The 22897-nt window shown below is 38.9% G+C and overlaps 1 protein-coding gene across 3 annotated transcripts in view; it reads left to right on the top strand.

Annotated features, from left to right (window-relative positions):
• The window catches only part of map1ab (microtubule-associated protein 1Ab), a 35762-nt gene extending 12865 nt beyond the window's left edge, over positions 1-22897 (top strand). For all 3 annotated transcript variants that reach the window (XM_084094251.1, XM_084094252.1, XM_084094253.1), the window contains 5 exons: positions 9583-9665; positions 9845-9982; positions 10066-20794; positions 21152-21381; positions 22046-22897. In XM_084094251.1, the coding sequence (XP_083950377.1) occupies positions 9583-9665; positions 9845-9982; positions 10066-20794; positions 21152-21381; positions 22046-22201 (11336 nt within the window). In that variant the 3' untranslated portion in view covers positions 22202-22897. The remainder of the gene's footprint in view (positions 1-9582; positions 9666-9844; positions 9983-10065; positions 20795-21151; positions 21382-22045) is intronic.

Consider the following 22897-nt stretch of genomic DNA (forward strand, 5'->3'; position numbering starts at 1 on the left):
TTGGCTCTATCTCAAAATCTAGTAAGTTGCCTTCCTAGACAGCATTCCACACACCTTATAATGCCCAAAAATACTTTCTAGGTAAGCAGCTCAGCAGGTTTTCATAAGTAAATATACAGTCATCTCTGTCACTCTTCTTTTAATTTATATACATAATATCCCATAAAATCTTGATACATTCATAAACAATTATCAACCCTACCACCAAGCTGCCTACTTAGACAATGTTCCATTTGACTATGATGACCATAAATATTTTCTAGCTTGTCAGTAGGTTGAGACACAGCCTCTGATTTGTTTGCCGCTCCGTGACTCAGCGTTGCTGTCTGTGACTCTCTCTCTCTTTCCCTCTTTCTCTCTCGTTCTGTTTGCAATACGTTTGCACATCTAGCTGCTTAAGGACCATTCATGAAAAATAATGACTAAATTGATGAATCGTTCCGTGTTTGAATATCATTGTGCAGGGTAATTAAACTAACAAAATGACTCTTTGCCTCATTTGGCACAGCTAACATTTGAATCTACTGTATTAATATTCAACTGTTTTGCTCTTGATGAACTCATCTACATCATACAAGTACAAACAACATCAGGGAACTAAATTAGACCTGCTTGAACTAAAATAAATCTAATTGATACCATGAAGAGTTGATAGTCTAAATCATTCTTAGCTTTTGAGGAAATACTGGACTATTTTAAATACATTTGGTTGTCATTTCACGGTTCTGAAATGATTCAGTGTTTCCTTGGTTCTCTTTTCTGGCACAGCTGTCTGGGTGGGATTCTTACATAGAGAAACACCCACTGACATCAGTGGGTCTAACAGCATCAGCTGCTGAGTCATTGTTCCATTGCTACAGTTTGTAGCCTAAAGCTGGTAGAGGTGCAGAGTGGACCTGCTTTTCTTTTCTTTATAATAGGAGATGGAAGTTCCTTCAGTATATAATCTTAATTAATTGAAATGTTTTGTGGCAGTGTGTTGGGTTATTAGGCTTAGGAAGATCCATCATTAAGCTTTCATGATATCATTGTTAGGACACTGAAGGGCACATCCATCTGCCACAGAGTAAAAATGGGCCATTGAAGACTTTTAAGACAAGGGTGAATGTGTTGTAGGGCTTTACCAAAGTGACTCATGCTTTGTTCCGTTTGACATTGGAAAATGCTGGGGAAAAAAGGAACAGCAATTTTAGACCTACTGATTACAGTTTCCATGGACAGCACAAATGGTCCATCCTAGAAAATATTAGCAATTCAACTCTGGACTTACTGGATAGTCTTCCAGGATTTAGGAACGGTCAGTTGAGACAAACAAACTCTCAGTGGTGGATTACTCAGCGGAAAGGGATACGATCTAAGTGGCAAGGTGCCCGTCTGTGGATTGTAGCACTTTTAATTAAAAGACAATCTCTTAGACAGGCATGCAATTTTGTCCATATGTTTTCCCTCAAACATTTAACCGTAACCTTTGCTTTGCTGCCATCAAAATAAACCGTTAAATTCCAATTTACTTGTTTACTCTCAGTATTTATACTAAGTCAGCTCATTAGCCAATTTAAATGTATATCGGTATATCTTTATGTAACAGCTCATGGCACCTGAAACTTAAGTTTATAGAACATTCTTGATGAAAGTGCGGTTGACCAGCCATGCACACAAGCGTAGACGTGTTGTGGCTGAGTTAAATGTGCTGAAAACGAGATGTGACGCAACAAACCGTTGCTGTGAACTGCTCGCTGTCATGGCGAGGTGGTATGACGTAAGGCTGTCCCATTTGCTCCAAAGTCACCTTTTGGTGAAATATTTCAGTCTTTTATTCATTCTTTTGAAGGCGTTTGTGTTGGTGGGTATGTGGGTGAGTGCCATTATCCCTGGGAGCTTACAAATTTAGTGTGGGAGGTTCACCCTCGCTTTCCTAGGTAGTGCTGCAGTGAGAATTCCTCCACTGCTGCTGAATCACTGTGGTCTAACTTGGCCAATTATTGTTGCGTGTTCTGGTTTAAGATCTTTTACTTTTTTATTTGCTAATCGTACAGATTGCCTTAGGAGATTTTCTGTTTAAATGGTGTTGCTTTGGCACAGTTCTTTGTGTGAAATGTGACTGCGGCAGGATATTGGAAATGTGGAGCGATATAATCTGTGTAAGCTGTGAGTTAAATATAAGCTTGAGCTCAGAAATAAATCTTGGATTTACTTAATACATGGAAATGAGACTTTGACATCCAATATGTAAAGGGATACCGTACAGGGAGTCGGTCATTAACATAAAATAAAAACCCAGGCATCAGGAATTAATTTGGATCTATTATTTGATAATGACTCTCTGACTATACACTATTTGGTTTATTAGATTGCGGCTGACCAAATAAAGGAATACTGAATTATACCAAATTATTTTGTAGATTATTTTAAAACTTTAAAAATAGTTCATTACAACGTAGAAAATCAACCTCCCTAGCAACAAGACAAAAGAGCAACAATATTAAAAAATACATTTAAATATTTTTATTATTATTAATCTCCATTCCAAGTTACTTTTACTATGGACTAGTTTGCTCAATTAGTCCATAACATTTTTAACAACAACATAGCATGTTGTCCGTGATGTTAAGGTTATAACTTACATAAGTTCTTTATGTTTCTTATTAGTTCCTTCCTTGTTTTTATGAACAATATTTGCACAGTTTTATGGTCATGATTTAAATTTTCTACTGTTTTATGTAGTCAGTAGTAATAACTGTTTAAAGTCCCAAGATAAGAGACCATGAGCGATACGAGGGACATAAAAGTAGCAGCGGTATGTTGCCACAATGGAAAATGGCCAAATATATACTTAAGTGCTCATGATACAAAAAATACTTTAGTGCTCAACACTCAATTTGGAAATTGCTAATCATTATCAACTTTTAGGTAGATGGGCAGTCATGGCTGAGGTTCAGTGGACAAAATTTGACATGATTTGCAGTCACTACAGCTGGGAAGATTTGTAATAGGATCTCTTCAAAAGGTTGGATAATGTAAAACAAAAAGATTTATAATAGGCCTAAATACAACATATCTGGTTCTGTTCATGTAACTTCTGAATACCTTACTCTAATATTAAATGAATTATGCATGAAACATTGCACATGATTTCCATTAAAATTACCTTATACTTTGACTTTAAAAATGGAAAAATGAATATTCAAGATCTATTTACATACTATCAAATGTTATTATTAGACGTATTGTACATAATAAAAAAAAGGTTGAAACCTCAACCTGTCAGTTGCTAATTTTTAAGTCTATAAATCATCTGGTTAAAGGACCAAGGAAACACTGACATTTCAGAGGAGATGCTGACTCATAGAACAAACCCATGTTCTCTCAGAAGATGTTTCATAAGCAAGCCTCTATATTGCAGTTTAAACCTGTTATTAACATCTGAGCATGTGTATATTTTTCCATCACTTGCTGTATCATGACATTTTCCTTTATTTGAACTGCTAATGTGCTAGCTATATGTGCTTAACTCAATAAGGCCAATTATAAAAGATTGCTTTTATAAAAAGCACTTAATATTTTCTTAGGTCTAATGCTTAATTGTTCTTTTGTTTCTGCCTATTGGCCATATTATGTTTATAATGATAAGAAGTCTTTGTGGCACCAGGACGTTGTGGTAAAATGGCACAGAGTTGTTGAGTCTCGTCAGTGTTGAAAAACATCCAGCCCTTATTCAGAAGCACAAAGATGTGGCTTCAAATGCTAATGAACGGTCTGTGTGGTGGCATGATCTCATAGTTGGCTCAGGTTTAGGCTGGAGTTTTCTGGCCCCCCAGGAAACAGTGGTACAGCACCAACAATCTTCTCGTACCCTTTTCTTTCTTTAAAACTTGCTTCCTCCTTAGCCCACATCTTACATAATGTGCTCTTTTCACAATGCACAAACTTAAAATGTAATATGTGCAATCATTTTTATAAAATTAAGATTATTTTGCATATGCTGCTTCATTTATGTTCCATTTGTGGACTGCCAACTTATTGTGCAAGTTATCAGATGTTACTATGTTTGAGTTCTGTGAACCAAAGAACTTTGTATGGTGCCAGTATAAAAGTTAATATCAGAAATCCATGCAAATAAGGCATAAAATCACAACATGCTGGGGCATTGTGCCGTTGCCACACCCTTTACCCAGGTGGCTGTCTGAGATTCAGTGACACATCCGCGATAAAAGAGGCTTTAATATGCTTAACAGCAGAATCATTTGGCATTGCCAAATCACAGGACTAGGATTACCAGAAGAAACTAGGGCATTCGCTTCTTGTGTAGATGCAACATGGAGCGTCAAAGTGTTAGTATTGTTTTAGGGCTTTATAGAGCGTATGGAGCACTTTCATCATGTACAATTATATATTAACTATAGTTTATAATAATTTCTGATTATTACTTTAATGGTCTTTTTAAAGGCACAATATGTGAGATTTTTGGATGAAAATCACCAAAAATCACTAAAACAATGTTATATATTTTGTTGACTTGTGTACTTACATTATCCCAAATGTTTCCAACAATGTTTAAATCCAGAGAAATCAGTTATTTTAACTGATGTGTAACGTACAATGTCATTGCTTCGCCTGTCAGTGATGACTTATCTGTGCTACCCTTGATTTCCGTAGAAAGCAAGGAAACGGCAAATACGTTTTAATGTGTTATAATATGCTTTAAATATGCATTTTATTAGACAGATGAGTAACTTTTTGGATACTTTTATTGACAAAAAACTAATCATTGTTATATAGCTCAACACAGTTAGTCTTCTTGTTTGAATCTCGATTTCTTGATTTACCGCTAGTAACGTACCATGCCTTACGTACCGTAACAGTAATATAGCATTTTCTCCACCATAAAATATATTTTAAAATTAATTGCATTTCATTTAGGAACACAAGTTTTTATTTTCATCCAGTTTTTATTAATATGAAATTCTAATATCGATCTAGCTTACTGCAGTGTGCAACAAGTGTCTCATACCAGCCACCGAGCTAATGGACAGATTAATGTTAACTTTCAACACACTCAAATGTATTTAGTACGATTGTTTTGACCAAGTAAAACAGGGCTGCATTACACCACAATTTTAATTTGTCAGATAAAGTGACCTGTATGAGTAGTAAATTAAACATTTGCGGCTATTTCATTCGAATGAATTAAAATAGTGTGAATTTAAGTGACCAAACATAACAAAGTTCAAGTTCAGGGACGTAAGAGGCAAACGTTAAACAACTTTAATCGTAACTTTAATCATAAGATATGCATAAACTACAAAACGTAAAGAGGGGCAGCGGCCGATAAGCATATATAAGGCATATAAACATAATAAAAACAGCAACGGAAAATGTCCCGGTGTTCTCGGCCCTCCCCTGCTTCTTACTACAGTAACGTTAATAAAACTTTATAGAGCCTCTATTATGCTATTTTAAAGGTTTCTAATTTTGTTTTGTAGTCTTCTACAACAGTTTTACATGCACCAAAGGTCAAATAACACTTTCATTTTCTCATAATATACTCTAAACCCCTTCTTTCCGAGAGCCTACTCTGCTCTGATTGGCCAGATGGCCCAGTCTGTTGTGATCGGGTTACCGCTTACAGCGTGTGTTGGAAACGAAATGCCCATTACCACAACTGAATTTCAGCTCCGGAGGCTTCCTAAAGCTCAGCGATTGCACTGTATTAGTGATGCTAAATCTGTTTATCCCAGTGGAACAAGCCATTTAATTCCAATTTCATGTACATATGACACAGAGGTTAGCAATATTATGACATTTCTTTTTATTTAAAATATGACATGTACATTTATGAAGCATAAAGCACCACAGGTGTTTGTTTTTATCTAACTAGCTTTTCACCACGGAGAGAATTAATGTTACTTTTAAAGGGTTTATGGTAATCCCATAAATGTGTCATCAATCCAGACTTAGTCCACACCACTGGTTGAGAGAAGTATGATGGGAGGCTTAAAGGCACAGTGTGTAAATTTCGCCGCTAGAGGTTGTTGTTTCATAAAAGCTTGATGACGCTATGAATGAGCATGGAATCATTGTCGTCTTCACCTCCATAGCCGATGGAAAACAAAACAGGACTCAGGCAGAAATCATGTTAATTGGTAAACTAATGTTTTAAAGTGCTCCTATTATGCTTTTTCGAATATTATCTTTCATGCAATGTGTAATGTAGCTGTCTGTCAATGTAAACGATCTGCGAAGTTCTGAAGCAAAAGTGACGATAAATAAAGTTATTGTCTCTCAAAAGACTTAAAAAAAACTTCTTCAAAGGATGAGGATGTAAAGAGTCAGTGGTTAACATTACCACTGCGATACAACAGCAGTATAGCCTTTTGATGATTTATTCTCATGTGAGGTCTATGTGAGGTCTAAATGGGATTTACAAAATGCTTATCCATTACAAATGGGACAATACCCTTTTTTATTTGGACCAACTTGCTCCTTAGAATCACAACCTGTAAGTATAATTAATTATTGATGTATTTATTTTCGACCGGGTGTTCAAAATACACTCACAGTAAGACGTGCTGTTCAGAAGGTTATTTGCTCCCAAAAGCACATAGGATGGTGGCATGAGTGACTGTTTTAGATGCTCGGATGAGGCGATTCTGTTCCCAAACTTCCAGAGGCCTCAATCTCTTGGGTGACCATATCTAGAGCAAAATATCTGGAGCAGTGCGGATGCTTGGTCTGTCTTCTATCACAGCACTGTTTGAGCTTATTTTAACAGAGTGCTCTAATTCATGAGCGGATATTTATACCAAGCGGGTCAGGTGAGGTAGGACTGGATCTCTACACTGAGATCTTAAAAAATGACTGTTTTATGATGCTAATGCAGTTAAGATGTTTCTGTAGTCAAACCTAAGTCATTAATTAATAATCAGCCGTTATGAAGATGCTTGCACTTTAACAGATACACTGGATACCTTAACTTAGCCTTGGACTTAATGCTACATTCTTTCCCATTATTTCGTGACTGTGGAAAAATGCCAAAGGGAGTCGTGGAAACTGGAAGCTGGCTGAACACACTGCTCTGCAAAACCATCTGTTTATTCAAAATGGCAAAGGAGTTTTGTGGTTTTTAAGCCCTACTCCTAAAAGTTGACAAAATTCACTTTTAACAGATATACACATTTAAAATTCTTTCTGATTGCAGGTTTGTAAAGATTCTTCCACAAATAAAATGTAAACTTTTTATTGCTCTAATTTTTTCAGCTAATTCTGATTGTCAAAAGTTCAAAAAAGTGTCATTTTTTTATCACATACATTTGTTAATCATCTGAGTTCTGCCTCCTCCTAAGATTTTCATCAAACAACAACAAAGAGGGCAACACGCAATGTATTAATTACAAAAAGCCAATAGACCCATGTTGCTTTGGGCATTGTGCCAATTGGGAGGCATTGCTGTGCCTGAGACTTTCATACCTTTCTTGTTTATTTGTACTTTGTCACTCTGCAGAGGGCAGCAGGGTCGGAGCTACTAGTTTGTCGTTTCCGTGGCAGCCTGTATTATTTGCATTCAGTTTGTCCTGGTGAGATCTGCCTCACCAGTCTTCACATATGTTGTACTTTCACTTCTGTACTTCCATCCCACACCATCTGGCTCACTGAAGCAATACTGGGCTTAGGCCAGCTTGGTCCAAACCCCAGTCGTGCTGCGTTCAGCAGCTCTTTGATTATCCCTCTAATTCCTCCATACACCCTGCTCTTATAACCCTTTACACAACTGAAAACACAGGATAAATGTGTTTGGACTGGACTCTTCAGACGATGTAAAGACTAATGTTGCATTTGTGATTTCTCCCTATTAGCTTCACATGGATATCCTCTTATCGTAACATACACTTAAAGCCCTAAACCCCTTACTTCTGACTGTAATCCAAACATCCATGATGTCTCATTAACAGGACTCTTGCAGGACTGTCCTTGAAATGCATTGCACTAAAGGTTGTCTTTTAGCTGTGGTCATGCTATACTGTACACCTTGGAGTCCTTTTCTAAATCAATGAAGATTGATTTGAGTGATAGCTATGCCTTTCAGGGACATTCATTTTGATTAACATTAATCAATCATATGGCTGCTATCATTGACTTTCAAATGAACAAATCAATGCATTGTTACGGGACATGCATTTGGAGGATTCAGCTCTGGCTGCTGCATTTCAGTTATAAAAAAGCATTTAGCGCTTTCCCAAATACGTTTCCCATATCATTTAGATGAGTCTGTTTCCCTTTTTTCAGAATACTGGCATACAGTTTTGGTTACACTTTCCCAGTAACAAGTAACCTAAATTGGTTTGTCCTAAAGTTAGATTCAATCTAGTGAATTGATTCATCCTAAAGTGTGATTCATTAAGTTGATCTCAGTTCATTTGGACAGTAAATGAACAGAATAAAAGAGAAAAGTGCAGCTTTGATGAAATTATAAAAATGTATATCATTATATAGTAGAGCTGTCGCGGTGAAGGAATTTCCCTTGCGATAATTTTGAGCGGCTTCCTTACGCGATGGGAATGCTGACGCCATTCATGGTAAAACCCTTAAACGTTAAAAGGGTGATACGACAAATATTTTGCTTTCCTTGGACACGGCAACCATTTCACGAATATATATGACTTGACCTCAAAGACAGACGCAGGTAATCGCACGTCACTGTCTGTTTAGAATTAAGTGCAAATCCTCAAAGCCTCTGTACAAATCACCATGATAAACAGTTTTGTTATCATTATTAACTTATTTAACATTCAATCACATGCACAAAGTTGAAAACAAGAAGGGTATAGCCTTATGAAAAAAGAATATCATTCTTTACAGGATGACCTTTAACTTGTGTACCTCTCCATGCTGCATCTGTTTTAAATCATGAAAATCATGAAGAGGCTCAAAAGCCGTGTTTCCACCGAAATTACCCGGAACAATTTGTCCCAGGAACTCCCGGCCACCCCCACCCCCCAGACCTGATTCTGTTGGCGTTTCCATCGCGGTCTTAAGTAATGTGAATATTAGGGAAATTAATCCGGTGTCGTAGGACTGCGCGCGACCTTTCAGTTACCGCTGGATTTCATCCTCGGCATCTAAGCTTAATAAAGCCTGAACCTCGTTGTCAATCCATCGGTCATATTTTTTTAAACTCCATTGTTGATTAGAATAGCAAACAACTCTTACTGCATGCACCGCAACAGACTTTTAAAAATGGAGGTTGAAATAAAATGCTGCATGGCATCAACCAATCAAAATGCTGTGTGAACTCAACCAATCACCATGTTCAGCACCTAAGGCCCACCCCCGAAAGTTCCTGTTTTTTTTTTTTAAGTACCACCTCGTGAGCAGTGACTTTCTGTGGGGGACATTTTTCCAGGAACTTCATTTAGACCCTGGTCCCTTCTGTCCCTTCTGAAACACACAGAGTACCACCCCAATGTCCCTAGTTCCTGGGGAAAGTTCCTGTGGTGGAAATGCAGCTATCGAGACTAGTCACAATAGAAATGTGTAACTTAATATCTGAATATAAATAAGAAAAAACATATTTCTTTCTTCCAGGACAAAGGACTCTGCACCACAAAAGTGATGTTCTTGAGACGGTTGTATTAGTAAACCCATCAGAAGATACTGTTATCTCTGAGGTAAGTTATTTAAAGAAAATCTCTGTTGGACAAGGTGCTGTATGTTTCTAATAAAGATTGATGAATAGGTTTGATGTTGGACTTAATAACCTTGTTTAAGCACAACCTTGCTACAAACAGACTGACTCTAATACACTAATGTGTTTTAAATGCCCTCTATGTCTCTTAATATGTCCTAGATCCATTGTCTTATATCTGACCCAGCTGTGCATAAACTACTGGTCCTGAGTGGGCAGAGTTCTGACCAAGGTGACCTGGTTCTCCAGACCGGAGTGCTCAGTCATCAAACCTTCTCACATGTGTTTGCTGATCCTGGAGTAAGTTTAGATAATATAATTGTATTCAAATTGATAAAGCACAATATATCTTCACTCATTTTTTACTTGTTTTCCTCATGTAGGTCAGTAATTTGCTGGTTAAAGCCAGCTCTGGACAGCGGGGATCACTGACTGTGTCTTGTCGTGGTGAGGCAGGCTGGAACTCTCTGGGACAACAGCAACACATTAGGGAGTTGCTGAATTATAGGCTTAATCCAGAGCCCATACTCCCTAAGATGGAGGGGGTCACAGAGTTTACCGAATATATATCTGAGACTGTGGATGTACCATCCCCATTTGACCTTCTTGAGCCTCCAACGTCTGGAGGATTCTTAAAGCTCTCAAAGCCTTGCTGCTACATCTTTCCTGGTGGACGGGGGGATTCTGCGCTTTTTGCTGTCAATGGTTTTAACATTCTGATTGATGGTGGCTCTGACAGAAGGTCATGCTTTTGGAAGCTTGTCAGACATTTAGATCGTATTGATTCTATCCTTCTCACCCATATTGGTGCTGATAATCTTCCTGGGATCAATGGACTCCTTCAAAGGAAGGTTGCAGAGCAGGAGGAAGAGCAGTCTCAAGGCTCAACCACCTACAGTGATTGGATGAAGAACCTGATATCGCCAGAGATCGGAGTTGTATTCTTCAATGTACCTGAGAAGCTTCGCACATCAGAATCGAATTTGAAAGTTAAGCGAAGTATTGAGGAAGCCTCTCTTACATTGCAGTACCTCAGCAAGCTGGGAATTAAGTCTGAGCCTCTTTTTCGAGTGGTTAGTAATACCATTGAGCCAATTACACTTTTTCACAAGATGGGTGTGGGCAGGTTGGACATGTTTGTCCTGAACCCTGTGAAAGACAGTAAGGAAATGCAGTTCCTCATGCAGAAGTGGGCAGGTAACAGTAAGGCCAAGACAGGGATAGTGCTTCCCAATGGAAAAGAGGGAGAAATATCTGTACCTTATTTGACATCTATTGCTGCTCTCGTCGTATGGCTTCCTGCCAACCCTTCAGAGAAAATCATAAGGGTTTTATTCCCTGGAAATGCACCTCAGAACAAAATCCTTGAAGGGCTTGAAAAGTTGAAGCACCTTGATTTCTTGCGGTATCCAGTAGCCACACAAAAAGACATCAATTCTGCTGTTTCACCTTCAGCTGTAAAACAAACAAAGCTAAAGCAAAGAACTGACAGCAAAGAAAGTCTCAAATCATCTCCCAAGACTCATGCACCAACTAAGCCTAAGAAAGAAACCGACGAGCATGAGGATGCATCCATAATCGAAACGAAGAGTGACTCTGTCAAAGAGAACAAGATTGAGAAAAAAGAAGAAAAGAAGCACACCAAGCCATTGAAACCGAAAACAGAAGTGACAGAAAAGAAAAAGTTATTGAAGGAGAAATCACTGAAAAAACACCCAAAGGAAAGGTTGTCCAAAATGGATGAAAAGAAAGACAAAGAAAAGAGGGAAGTTAAGAAAGAAAAACGTGAAATTAAAAAAGATGATGGTTTGAAAAAAGATGAGAAAAAGTTTAAAGCCAAGGACACTTCAAAACCTGAGCTGAGGAAAATTACTAAACCTGACCTGAAACCTTTCACACCAGAGGTCAGAAAGACCCTCCACAAGGCCAAAACTCAAGGTAAATCCAAAACAACAAAGAGCAAACCTACAACTGTCAAGGCAGAGCGTGCAGAGATTGAGGCAGAACCAGTGGCTGAGAAGATCAAGGATGATAAACAGGAGAATGGGACAGGAGAAGCTATATTTTCTCCATCTACTCTTAAAGATTTAACAAAAGACTTTGATAAAATGAGACCTACTGAAGCGACAGATCACTCTGAAGCCCCTAAAAGTGCCCTTACTGTCTCCAGATTACCAGGTGAAAGAGACAATGAAACTTCAAGTGCTGCTGAGGAACAAGAACAAGATCATGTTACAGAAACCGATATTGTGGAACAGAAAACTACAGAGAAAGAAGTAGCCCTATCAGCAGAAATCGAAGAAGTGCCATCAGCAGAAGTAAAAGAACAACAGGATGAGCCCCAAACATCAGAATTAGAGAAATTTGAGGATGAGGGTGCTGCAATTGAAGATGAAGATGAGGAGGAGGTTGAGATAAAGCCTGTTAAGAAGACAGAGGAGGAGGAGGAGGAGGAGGAAGACATGGGAATAGGAGATGAAGAGGACGAAGAGGGAGCAAAGGAATCCAAAGACTTGGAGGGAGTGGACAGAAAACATGAAGTTGAGGAAATGGAGAAGCAAAAACAAGCAGAGGTAAAAAAGATTGACGTAGAAGAGGAGCAGCTTGAAGAAGAGGATGTTATTGAAAAAGCTGAGTTAGAGGAGGCAGAGGATTTGGATGCCATTGCAGATGAAGAAATAAAAGATCTCTCTGCTGAGAAAATCAAGGAAGAAGAGGATGCATACTTGTCAAATGTTGGAGGTGTCACAGCTGGCATTACCTCTACAGCCCAAGGAGCTGCTGCAGCAGAAAACTTATCATATATCCAGGATGAAACCATACCAGGTTACTCTGAGACTGAGCAAACCATCTCAGATGAGGAGATCCACGAAGAAGCAGAGGACAGGATACCACACCTTCAATATGAGGTTGGTAGCTATGATGTCTCTGTCCCAGACCAACCAGGCTCCTTTGATGCCATCCCTGGAATGAGAGAAATACAAGCAGCTGCAATGGGCAATGGGACAGGCAAAGTATTGATGGGTGCACAGGAGCCAGCTATTTCCATCTACACCAGCATACTCGCAGCTCCATTAGCTGAAGAGGAACATGTTTCTTCAGCAACATCCATAACAGAGTATGACAAACTGTCTTCTTTACCCACTTCCGTTGCGGAAGATCAGTCAGTGGCATCAGTCACAGCACCTCAGACTGAAGACACTGGAAAAAGCTCCCTGGTCTTGGACACCATTCAACCGGTTACTCAGACTGAGGCCACCCAAGAAAAAGAGTACCTACATTCTGCTGGAACCATCTCACCAACATCCTCCTTAGAGGAGGACAAGTGCTTCAAATCATCTCCCTCTGATGAATCTCCTCCACTTCCCTTAGAAGGTAAAACCGAGGGAATTGAGTTGGCTGCTCATTACGATGATGAAGAGGAGGATGAATATGAAGATCAAACACCAAATGTTGACATTTCACTTGGAAAGTTACAAGAAGGATATGCCTCACCTGATAAACTTGAACACAAGGAGAAAGAAATGGACAAACCCAAAAGTCTTGTGCCTTTAGTTCCTGATACTTCATCTGATGAAAAATTCTCACCTCCTGAGATGGAGAAGGCATCAGTGTCACCTCCAAGGGAGGATTCCTCTTTTGAAGTACAAACAATACTCTCTTCCCCATTGCACAGTGATTCTAAGCTTCCTGTTTCTGAAGCTAGTGTTTTTCCAGAGGTGGAAGACCGGTGTATTAGCCCTGATGACAGCACTGTGAAAATGGCTACTCCTACACATTCTGGACCACCTAGTGCATCTCACTCTCCCTTCAGAATGTCACCTGTGGAAAGGAAAGATAAAATGCTCCTTAAAGAGACCCTTCAAGAACAAGGAGTGCCACTTAGCCCCACTGAAATTAAATTTGAAAAGGAGAGTGAGAAACAAAAATCTGACATTTTAGATGAGAAGGAAATACCTCAAGCAGAGGAGGAAGAAAAAAAGACAATCCAGGAAGCAACCTCTGCACCATCTCCACTTGTTGAGGACTTCTTAGCTAAAAAAGAAAGTATATCAATTCTACCACCAAAAGAAATTAGTGATACAAAGGTAATGCCTGATCCAAGTGTTGAAAAGAAGGGCGAAGTTCAAGAGGACTTAAAAGAGAGCAGTAAGGCTGTAATTCTTGAGGATAAAGATAGCAAGTTATCTGATGATCATGACGTTGAAGAAACTTCTGATTTAAAATCATCCACAGACAAAGAAGAGAAAAGAGAGAAGGAGAAAGAAAAGGATAGTGAGAGAGATGATGCTGAAGAAAAGCATAAGGAGAAAGACCAATTATTAAAGTATGCAGAGGCAGATAAAGGTGATGTAAAATCAGAACCTGAAAAGGCAGCATTGCCGCCTAAAGAGGATTTTGATAAGAAAAATGCGAATGAAGAAGAGTTTCAAGATAAGAGTTCTCCAGCAGTTCTGGAAAGGTCGGAGATAGAGAAACAGGAGAAACAAGAAACTCAATCAGAGAAAGACCAAATTTCTTCTAACTTGGTAAAAGAATCCAAAGAGAAAGATCTGACTGATGCATCTGGTCAGTTTTTAGAAAGCCCAGGCATCAAAGCAGAAACATCAACATCTCATACAGAGACACAGGACACTGTAGAGACAGATATGACAACTAAACCGGAAAAGACCTCTGAGCAGAAATCAGAGTCACTTGATATTAAACCTGAACATGTGGCTTCAGAGGAAACTGATTCATTCATCTGTATAGCCCAGTTTAAGGAAGACACGGATGGCCTCAAATCTCAAATACAACAGTTAAGTGAAAAAACAGATGTTGCCTTACCTGAAAAGGCAGCATTGCCGCCTAAAGAGGATTATGATACGAAAAATGCGAATGAAGAAGAGTTTCAAGATAAGAGTTCTCCAGCAGTTCTGGATAGGTCAGAGATAGAGAAACAGGAGAAACAAGAAATTCAATCAGAGAAAGACCAAATTTCTTCTAACTTGGTAAAAGAATCCAAAGAGAAAGATCTGACTGATGCATCTGGTCAGTTTTTAGAAAGCCCAGACATCAAAGCAGAAACATCAACATCTCATATAGAGACACAGGACACTGTAGAGACAGATATGACAATTAAACCTGAAAAGACCTCTGAGCAGAAATCAGAGTCACTTGATATTATACCTGAACATGTGGCTTCAGAGGAAACTGACTCATTCATCTGTATAGCCCAGTTTAAGGAAGACACAGATGGCCTCAAATCTCAAATACAACAGTTAAGTGAAAAAACAGATGTTGCCTTAAATGATGAAGAAAAGGTGGAAAGTAAAAGTGAGGCTGGGCTGACATATGAGAAAAAGATTTCAGCTGCCAAAGAACATGAAGAATCTAAGGATACATATAAAGAGGAAGTAAAATCTGTGACACAAGAGCAAATTTCCCTCTCAAAGCCAGATTTTCAATCTATAGAGATGCATGCAGAAGTGTTTGCTAAAGATGAACAAAAATCTAAAGGAAAGTCTGTGCAAGAGATGGAACCTCATATATTAGGGGCAACTCAAAGTGAGACTGAAATTACTAGTAAACAAGATGAAGACTTGAAGGAGAAACTATTGAAAGAAACTCAAACCACACAACATTTAGAAAAAGCAGATGTATCCTCCAAAAAAGAGCCTCAAATTTCACATACCATCATTTCACAGGACACAGATGATGTGCACCAAACTAGCCAATATATGGAAAAAACTGTAGAAGACACTAAATCCAAAACACAAATATCCATTTCAGACAAAATGGATTCCTCAGTAATATTAGACCAAGAATCTAAAGATGAACCAGCATTGATCCGAGGTCAAGTCTTGCTGTCTGAATCTGAGAAATTAGATTTGTCTGCTAAAGATGAACAGGATTGCAAAAACAAAGAGGTTGTGAAGCTAACTCTCAAAATGGACGAAGAACCTACAGAATGTCAGACTTATGAAAAAGAAGATAAGCTTACCATCTCTAAATCTGATTTTGAATCTGTAGTGAAGAGCGACTCCCTGGCAATAAGAGAATCAGAGAAAGAAGTTTTGCAAGCTAAAGAGGATGAAATAAGCAAAGGCATATTTGTCAAATCTGAACAACCAGTTGAGTTTGAAGACATATCCTCAAAACCATATGAATCTAAAGATAAGTATGTGGAGCATACTCAGCTTCAGATATCTACGGATCAATCACTATCTGATAGTACCGATATGGGTGCTAAGAAGGACCAACAGTATGAAGAAAAACACACAGAAGATACCGTAACTGAAGTATCTCAAACAAGTATGGCGACAGATGCACCATCAGACACAAAACAAAAACTTGAGGCCATATCTGTGGTAGAAGAAAAGACAGAACAGATTACATCAGAATCTAAATCTGTAGTTTCAAAATCAGAACACAGTACTGTAGACCTTCCCATTGTAGAAGATAAAACAATTGATTCAAAGGTTAGCAAAGAGTCTGAGGAGCAATTCATGAAAGAAGATGTGTCAAAATTGGTGTCCGATGAATTAGACACAAAAATTGACTTGGGAGCCAAACAGAAATCTCTGGATAAATCTTCAGAACAAATGTTTGAGACCTCAGATCTGACCTGTAAAGAGAAATTGGAACTGAAAGATGAACCTAAAGAAGATATCAAACAAGACGCATCATTACATGAAACACATACATTTCTTTCATCAGACATTGGATTCAAATTAAACTTAGATTATAAAGAAAAATGCATTGAAGAAACCTCAACTGTAGACAAAACAAAAGACATTAAGTCAACCTTTGAAACTACATTTCCAACCAAATTTTCAGATGAAGATGAAAGTACAGAGGAGGATGAAGGAGATGCTGTTTGTATGGGAGGTGCTGGTTCAAGACCATTATCAGTGGAACCATGGAATTTAGAGGAACCAAAGGCAAGCAGTTCTGCACAACCACCTGAGACAAGTATGAAAAAAGAGGAAATTGTGGCCCATTTAGAAGAGAAAGAGTTGACTAGAGATTCAAGTGGCTCATCAACTAAACCAGAGGAGTGCAAGGTTGATACAACATCACTTTCACCTACTGCAGAAACAAGTAAAAAAACGGTCACAGAGACTCTTACTGAGAGCAAACCAATGAGTATCACACTGCCTAGCTTCGACAATCAAGGCAGTGTTGAGGATAGTCAACATCAAACATTGATCTCTGAAAAGGAAGCCACAAAACTTCAGAAGGAGGATGAGAGGGAAAGGGAAGGAGAACGAGAAGCTGCCTCTCCAGGGTTAGAGTCACATTCTGATTTTCAAAAGATGGACAGTGCTGATGAGAAATGTGCTGAAAAGGCTGATAGTGAGAGAATAAAATCTGATGACAAGATGATGTATGAAGTGGAAAAAGAAAGCTATGAAGCTTCTAAATATGAGCCTTATGAAAAGCCCATTTCAAAAGACACTGAGCGAGAAAGAGAGGAAGAAGACCAGTACCCTAGTCTGGATAGAGATTTAGATGGCAATAGAAAAAGTCAGGCCTCGTTGCTTGGAGCTACATGTTCAGAAGAGGAACAAAGGGATGATGAGCCAGTGTCTTTTAGCAAGGTTGATTACCAGACTTCAAGTATTCACAGCAGCCACAGTGCCTACTCAGAGCAAGACAATAAGGAGCGATACCAAGAGGAAGAATTGGTTGGAGAAGAGAGACCAGATCTTTTTGTTGACAATAGTTTTAAATATGACAGCAAAGCCATTTCGGTAGCAGGTTCAAGCTCATTTGCCTCTAGTGATTTGCAAGACAAATCAGAGAAATTGGAGAGAGAAGAAAAGGAGAAGGAGAAAGAGGTCACACATTTTCCTCCTCAAGGAAAAGATGATGAGAGTCATGTTAAATTGTTGGATAAAGAACCATGTACATCTGCTTCCTGCCTTTCAAAACCTGATATGCAAGAGAAAGACCATAAAACAGATGAAATATTGGCAACGTCTCAATCAGAGGACTTGGACAAGACCAAAACCCACGTGACTGAAGCTTCCCCTCCACAAGGCCCTCTCACATCATCAGAAGATCAAAGTCTTCAGAGTCAAACAACTTCATCAACATCTGCCTACGATGAGAACAAAATGGAGAGTCCAATATCAAGTCATGGTAACAAAGATAAAAACAAACTGGATTCAGCTGAAAGCAAAGGTGACACATTTTCTTCTGGTCGGTACTCACCACCTGAAAAGGACATGCTTCCTGCCAGGTTATCAGCTGAAGACCCCAGCACCGCCACTCCTGGTTCTTCAGGGCAGTCTATGAAAGTTGATGACAATGTTCTTGCAGTTGAGTGCACTGGCAAAACAGATTCTCTTTCCAGCAAGACATTGATTGTGAGTGCAGAGACCGAGGAATGCTTGGTCAGAAGCCAAAAAATATTTGCAGAAGAAGAGGATGACTATGAGGATGAGGAAGAGGAAGAGGATGAGGAAAATGCAAGTGACTTGGATGTTGAAAAGGGTGCCAGAGAGATGTCTGAGAAAGAGTCTAAAGCAGCATTTGATACCATGACTACATCTAAACCACTCGAAACGAAACAAGAAGACACTACTGGTTCCTTAGCTTTAGGAGCAACTGCAAAAGTTCTACAGACAGACATGGTTGGTGACTCATACACAGAAAAAATGTCCCCCACAGCAAAGCCATCATCAGTACATGGAGAGCATCATGATGTAATCAGCAAGGAGCGTGAACAGTGCAAGAAAGAAGATACTAGTTCAGTCCTATCTGACATACCCAAATCCAGCGATGACAAACATGAACCACAGAAAACTTCTGATAAAAAGTATGAAGTGTCTGAATCCCTAGCTGTTGCTCAAGCAGCCATGTCTGATACAACTTACTCATCATCTTCATCCTTTAGTTACTCTTCTTCAACCTCTGCCTCATATTCAACTGGTCAACACCTTGGAGAAGGGCTAGAACCACAGATTACTATTCCTAGTGTCCAACTAAGGTCAGATGGAGACAGTATATCATTTGAGTACTCATCCCTGAAAGAGGAAGAGTCACCCGTTATGGATTTGCCTTGTTTAAAAAAAGATGAATATATGGAAGTCTCAGATCGAATGACACCTGCTACAACAACAGCTGAGTCAATATCCAGTCTTGCCAGGTTTTCTCCTCTAAGTCCCCTGGAGGAATCCAAATCGTTTCTTCAGGATCAAACATCATCGGCAGAGGAAAAGTCAGAGGAGGATATGTCGAGCATTAAATCTGACAGGGATCTAGTCTCTGATCCTAAACATGTAGCAGAAACACATTCTTCAAAACTGCCAGAATCAGCAACTTCTGAGCATACAACTCACCCAACTGAGCTGGCATCTTCCACATCCCTCAAGTTCGACATTGTACCTTTGGCAAAGGCTGACTCTGCAGACAAACACTCACAAGAAAAATCCTCTGATGATGAGCCTGAGGATAACAAAAGCTATTTTGAGGAAGGAACCTTGCCATGCAGAATTGAGTGTGAAATATCTTCAGCTTCTGAAAAATTAAGCACAGCATCTGTACCAGAGCAACATACTAATGTAAAACCCTCAACCACAACATTACATTCATTTGATCCGCACAGCACAGATGGACCAACAGAGATTACAAGTTCTCAGAAGGTGCCAGTCACAGCTTGTGGGACTCTCAGTACTAGCACATTAAGTGAACAGTATATGAAGCAAGAAGGGGCAGAGAAGTCTGAGGAAATTAAAGACTTGGCTGAGAAAGTACAGGAAAGGGTTGAAATTGAAGAAGCAAAAGTGAGCAAGATGGAATATGAAGAGAAAAGTAAGACAGATGAGAAAGAAGAAGCAAAACATAAAGCAGTGGAGGAAGAACAGATACATTCTGAAAAGGAGGTTGAAGTGAGGTCAGAAAAGATGGGAGAGATCCTAGATTGTGGCAAGAAGTCAGAGCAAAAGAGCGAAAGTGAAGGGAAACCTGAAGAGTCAAAAGTAAAGAAAGAGGTAGAACAAACTGAAATGTTTGTAGAAAAGGAATGTAAGGAAAAAACCCTTGCGTCCACAATGCAGCATGAAGATGTTGTATGTCTAAAGGCTCCGTCTGGCTATGTGGAAGATGTTTATGAAGGTATAGAGGAGGAAGAGGGGGCTGAAGAGGAGAAAGTGAAGTATGATTCAAAAGAACATCCACCAACTCCACCATCAGGAGCACAGGCTTGTTACCCTGAGGTCTCCAAGAAGTCAGATGAAGGATTTACTCGACCCTCTGATCTCGGTATGGAGGCCACATCCTCCCATTCACCTTCGCTTTTCAAACACCGTAAAGGAGATATCTCGCCGTCCTTTATAAATCCAAGCCCACATGGGTTATCAAGTGAGGAGGAAGAGGAAGATGCCAGAAGTGATCATTCAAGAGATGATGAGCGTGAGCAGCACTCTGTCAAAAGGAGATCCCACAAGCAGCAGCATAGTCATCCCCACAGTCGCCAAGAGGAAAGCAAGGAGGGATCGCACAGCATCCCGAGCAGTACAGCAACAGGGCACGGCATTATGCTAGCAGGGGAGGAAACTCCTCCTACATCTTTGAGCGAGTCACTCCCATCTCAGTCTGACTCAGATGTTCCTCCAGAGACTGAAGAATGTCCATCAATTACAGCAGAAGGAAACCTTGACTCTGATGAAGATGCAGAACATCTACCAGTAGACAAAATGTCTGCAGCTGGCAGCAGTGGAGGAAGCCATCATTCCTCCTCCCCGAGGAGTCATGATCCCCCTCCCATGCCAGTGAAAGACCCTCTTCCTCACCCACCACACCCTGATGTGTGCATGGTGGACCCAGAGGCCCTTCTTAATGGCCAGACCCACACAGAACGGCCAGTGAAGAAAGACCTTAAAACTAGAGGCTTGAGGAAGACACTGGGAAAATCTGCATCGCCGTCACGTAAAGGAGATGCAAAAGGCAGGAGATCTACTACCCCTGTGAAGCAGACATCCAAAGACTCCTCACCTCATGCTCTTAAAAGAAAAGATTCAGAGAAGACTTTACGATTGTCCAAAATGTCTGAGACACAGGGATCCAGGGGTGACATATACAACCCAGGAAGAGGATTGGTCAATGGTGTTAAGAGTAATGCAGGTACAACTATCAGGATGCATGATACATTAGATTTTATTCATTTATCTGTCGAAATTGAATATTTAGCTGGCATTTTTTACATTTAAATGACCTTTGCTGTCATGTAACACTCACTTAAAGTAATGTTCAAAAACACTATTTATATTATTTATATTACTATTAAATCTCAAAATTAATGTTTTTCATACTGTAATGTTGTGATGCCTAAATTCACTTTATTTAAGTTTTTAATGCATTGTTTTTAATTTATTTAGACAAACTAGTACAGCTATTTTTTATAATGTCCATTTATTGTTTATCGAACATAATCGGTATAAGCCAGACAATTATCAAATAACCAATGTTAAAAATGTTTAGGCTCCAACCTGAAATCCAGCACTGGGACTCCACCTGGACCATCCATCTATGTCGACCTAGCTTACATTCCCAACCACTGCAGTGCTAAAAATGTTGATCAAGAGTTCTTCAAGCGAGTGCGAGCAGCATACTACGTCGTCAGTGGAAATGATCCAGGCAGTGGTGAACCCAGTCGTGCAGTTCTAGATGCACTCCTAGAAGGGAAAGCGCAATGGGGCACTAATCTCCAGGTACCATTTGACTTTACACTAAAAACTAAAAGTCATGGAACAAAGTTGGTGCGTCTGTTGTAGTAATACTCCAAAACAGCAGTTTCTAAACTGGTATCTGGGGACACAAGGAGTGTTAGGGAGTAGGCAAAAAAATTTAGGCTTTTCAAAAATATATTTTTTTAACTAAATTTTTTTGGGTTGTCACAGTTCACTCAAAATATTAATTAAATATGTTTAATGTAAGGATTTGTTTGAAAATTTACATTACTATTTTCTATTACTGTTTTCTAAACTGTTTTTTAGAATATAATATTTTTATAATATTTTATTTTATCCTATATTTTTATATTTATGTTTTTATTTTTATATTTTTTATTTTCAATATCCTATTTACTGTACTAGTTTTAAAAATAAAAGTAGTTGGAAAAAAATCTATTTAGTTTTGTGAAGAAGAAAAAAAAGTTTTAGTTAGCTTTAGCACAATGACAAGATAAAAGCCAATTATTTAACAAGTTTTTTTTGTCTCACAGTAAAAATGGGATTTTATGCATGAAATTATATTGCATGTGTTTATATTTTAGGAGAGGAGGTCGCTCAAAATGTTTGAAATAAGGTCTTGCTTGCAAGCAGAACCACCATATTTTATAGTTAATCTGACAATGACAATCTTCTTTTCATTCAGGTCACTTTAATCCCTACACATGACACAGAGGTAACTCGGGACTGGTATCAGCAGACCCATGAGAAACAGCAGGACCTGAATATAATGGTCTTGGCCAGCAGCAGCACAGTGGTCATGCAAGATGAATCTTTCCCTGCCTGCAAAATAGAATTTTGAATTGTTTTTCTTTTTAAAGCTTGCCATTCATTCTTCATTCATTTCTAATCTTTTAGGTTTAGATGAGTTACTCCACCCACAGCCTTCCGTCCGCTAATATTTATAGTTGATATTCTAATCCTCAAAATGCAACAAAATCCTAGTGCTGTCAAAGGACTTTAATGTAAGCTTTGGTCCTGAATCTATTGTACATTTTTGATTGCTTCTGCGAGGCTTTGGCAGAAAACTGAATGTTCACTAGCTAGCTGCTATGAAATAGTAATATAATGTTCAACGTAGGCTGAAGTTGCATTGCAAATTGAGTTTACTTATATTCTTTAACATAACTTAAAGAGACCAAGATTTTGTCCTGCCTAGAATTCGAATTTCGAAGCACAAAAAATGCCCGCTGTAAGTTGGTTAATGCACCATCTAATTCATGTTCTGCATCATTTATCATCAATCTTAGCTACATATAGACACAGTTGCCTGGGAAAAAAATCTCTAAACATAAGGTCACATGGCCTTAGAGCAAATAACTTCAAGAACAGACTCAAAACAGTTTTGTCTTGTGAGCTACTATTACAATGAGGCTAGACACAGTCTCTCCATGAGATCACATACCAGCATATAGAGTGAAGAAAGAAATAACTGTACTCTAAATTGCTAATCCAAAGAGGTTTTGTGCCAAATCTCAGTTCTTTCAAATGGTGATTT

Source organism: Abramis brama (genome assembly GCF_963993115.1).
Source record: "Abramis brama genome assembly, chromosome: 20".
NCBI lineage: Eukaryota > Metazoa > Chordata > Actinopteri > Cypriniformes > Leuciscidae > Abramis > Abramis brama.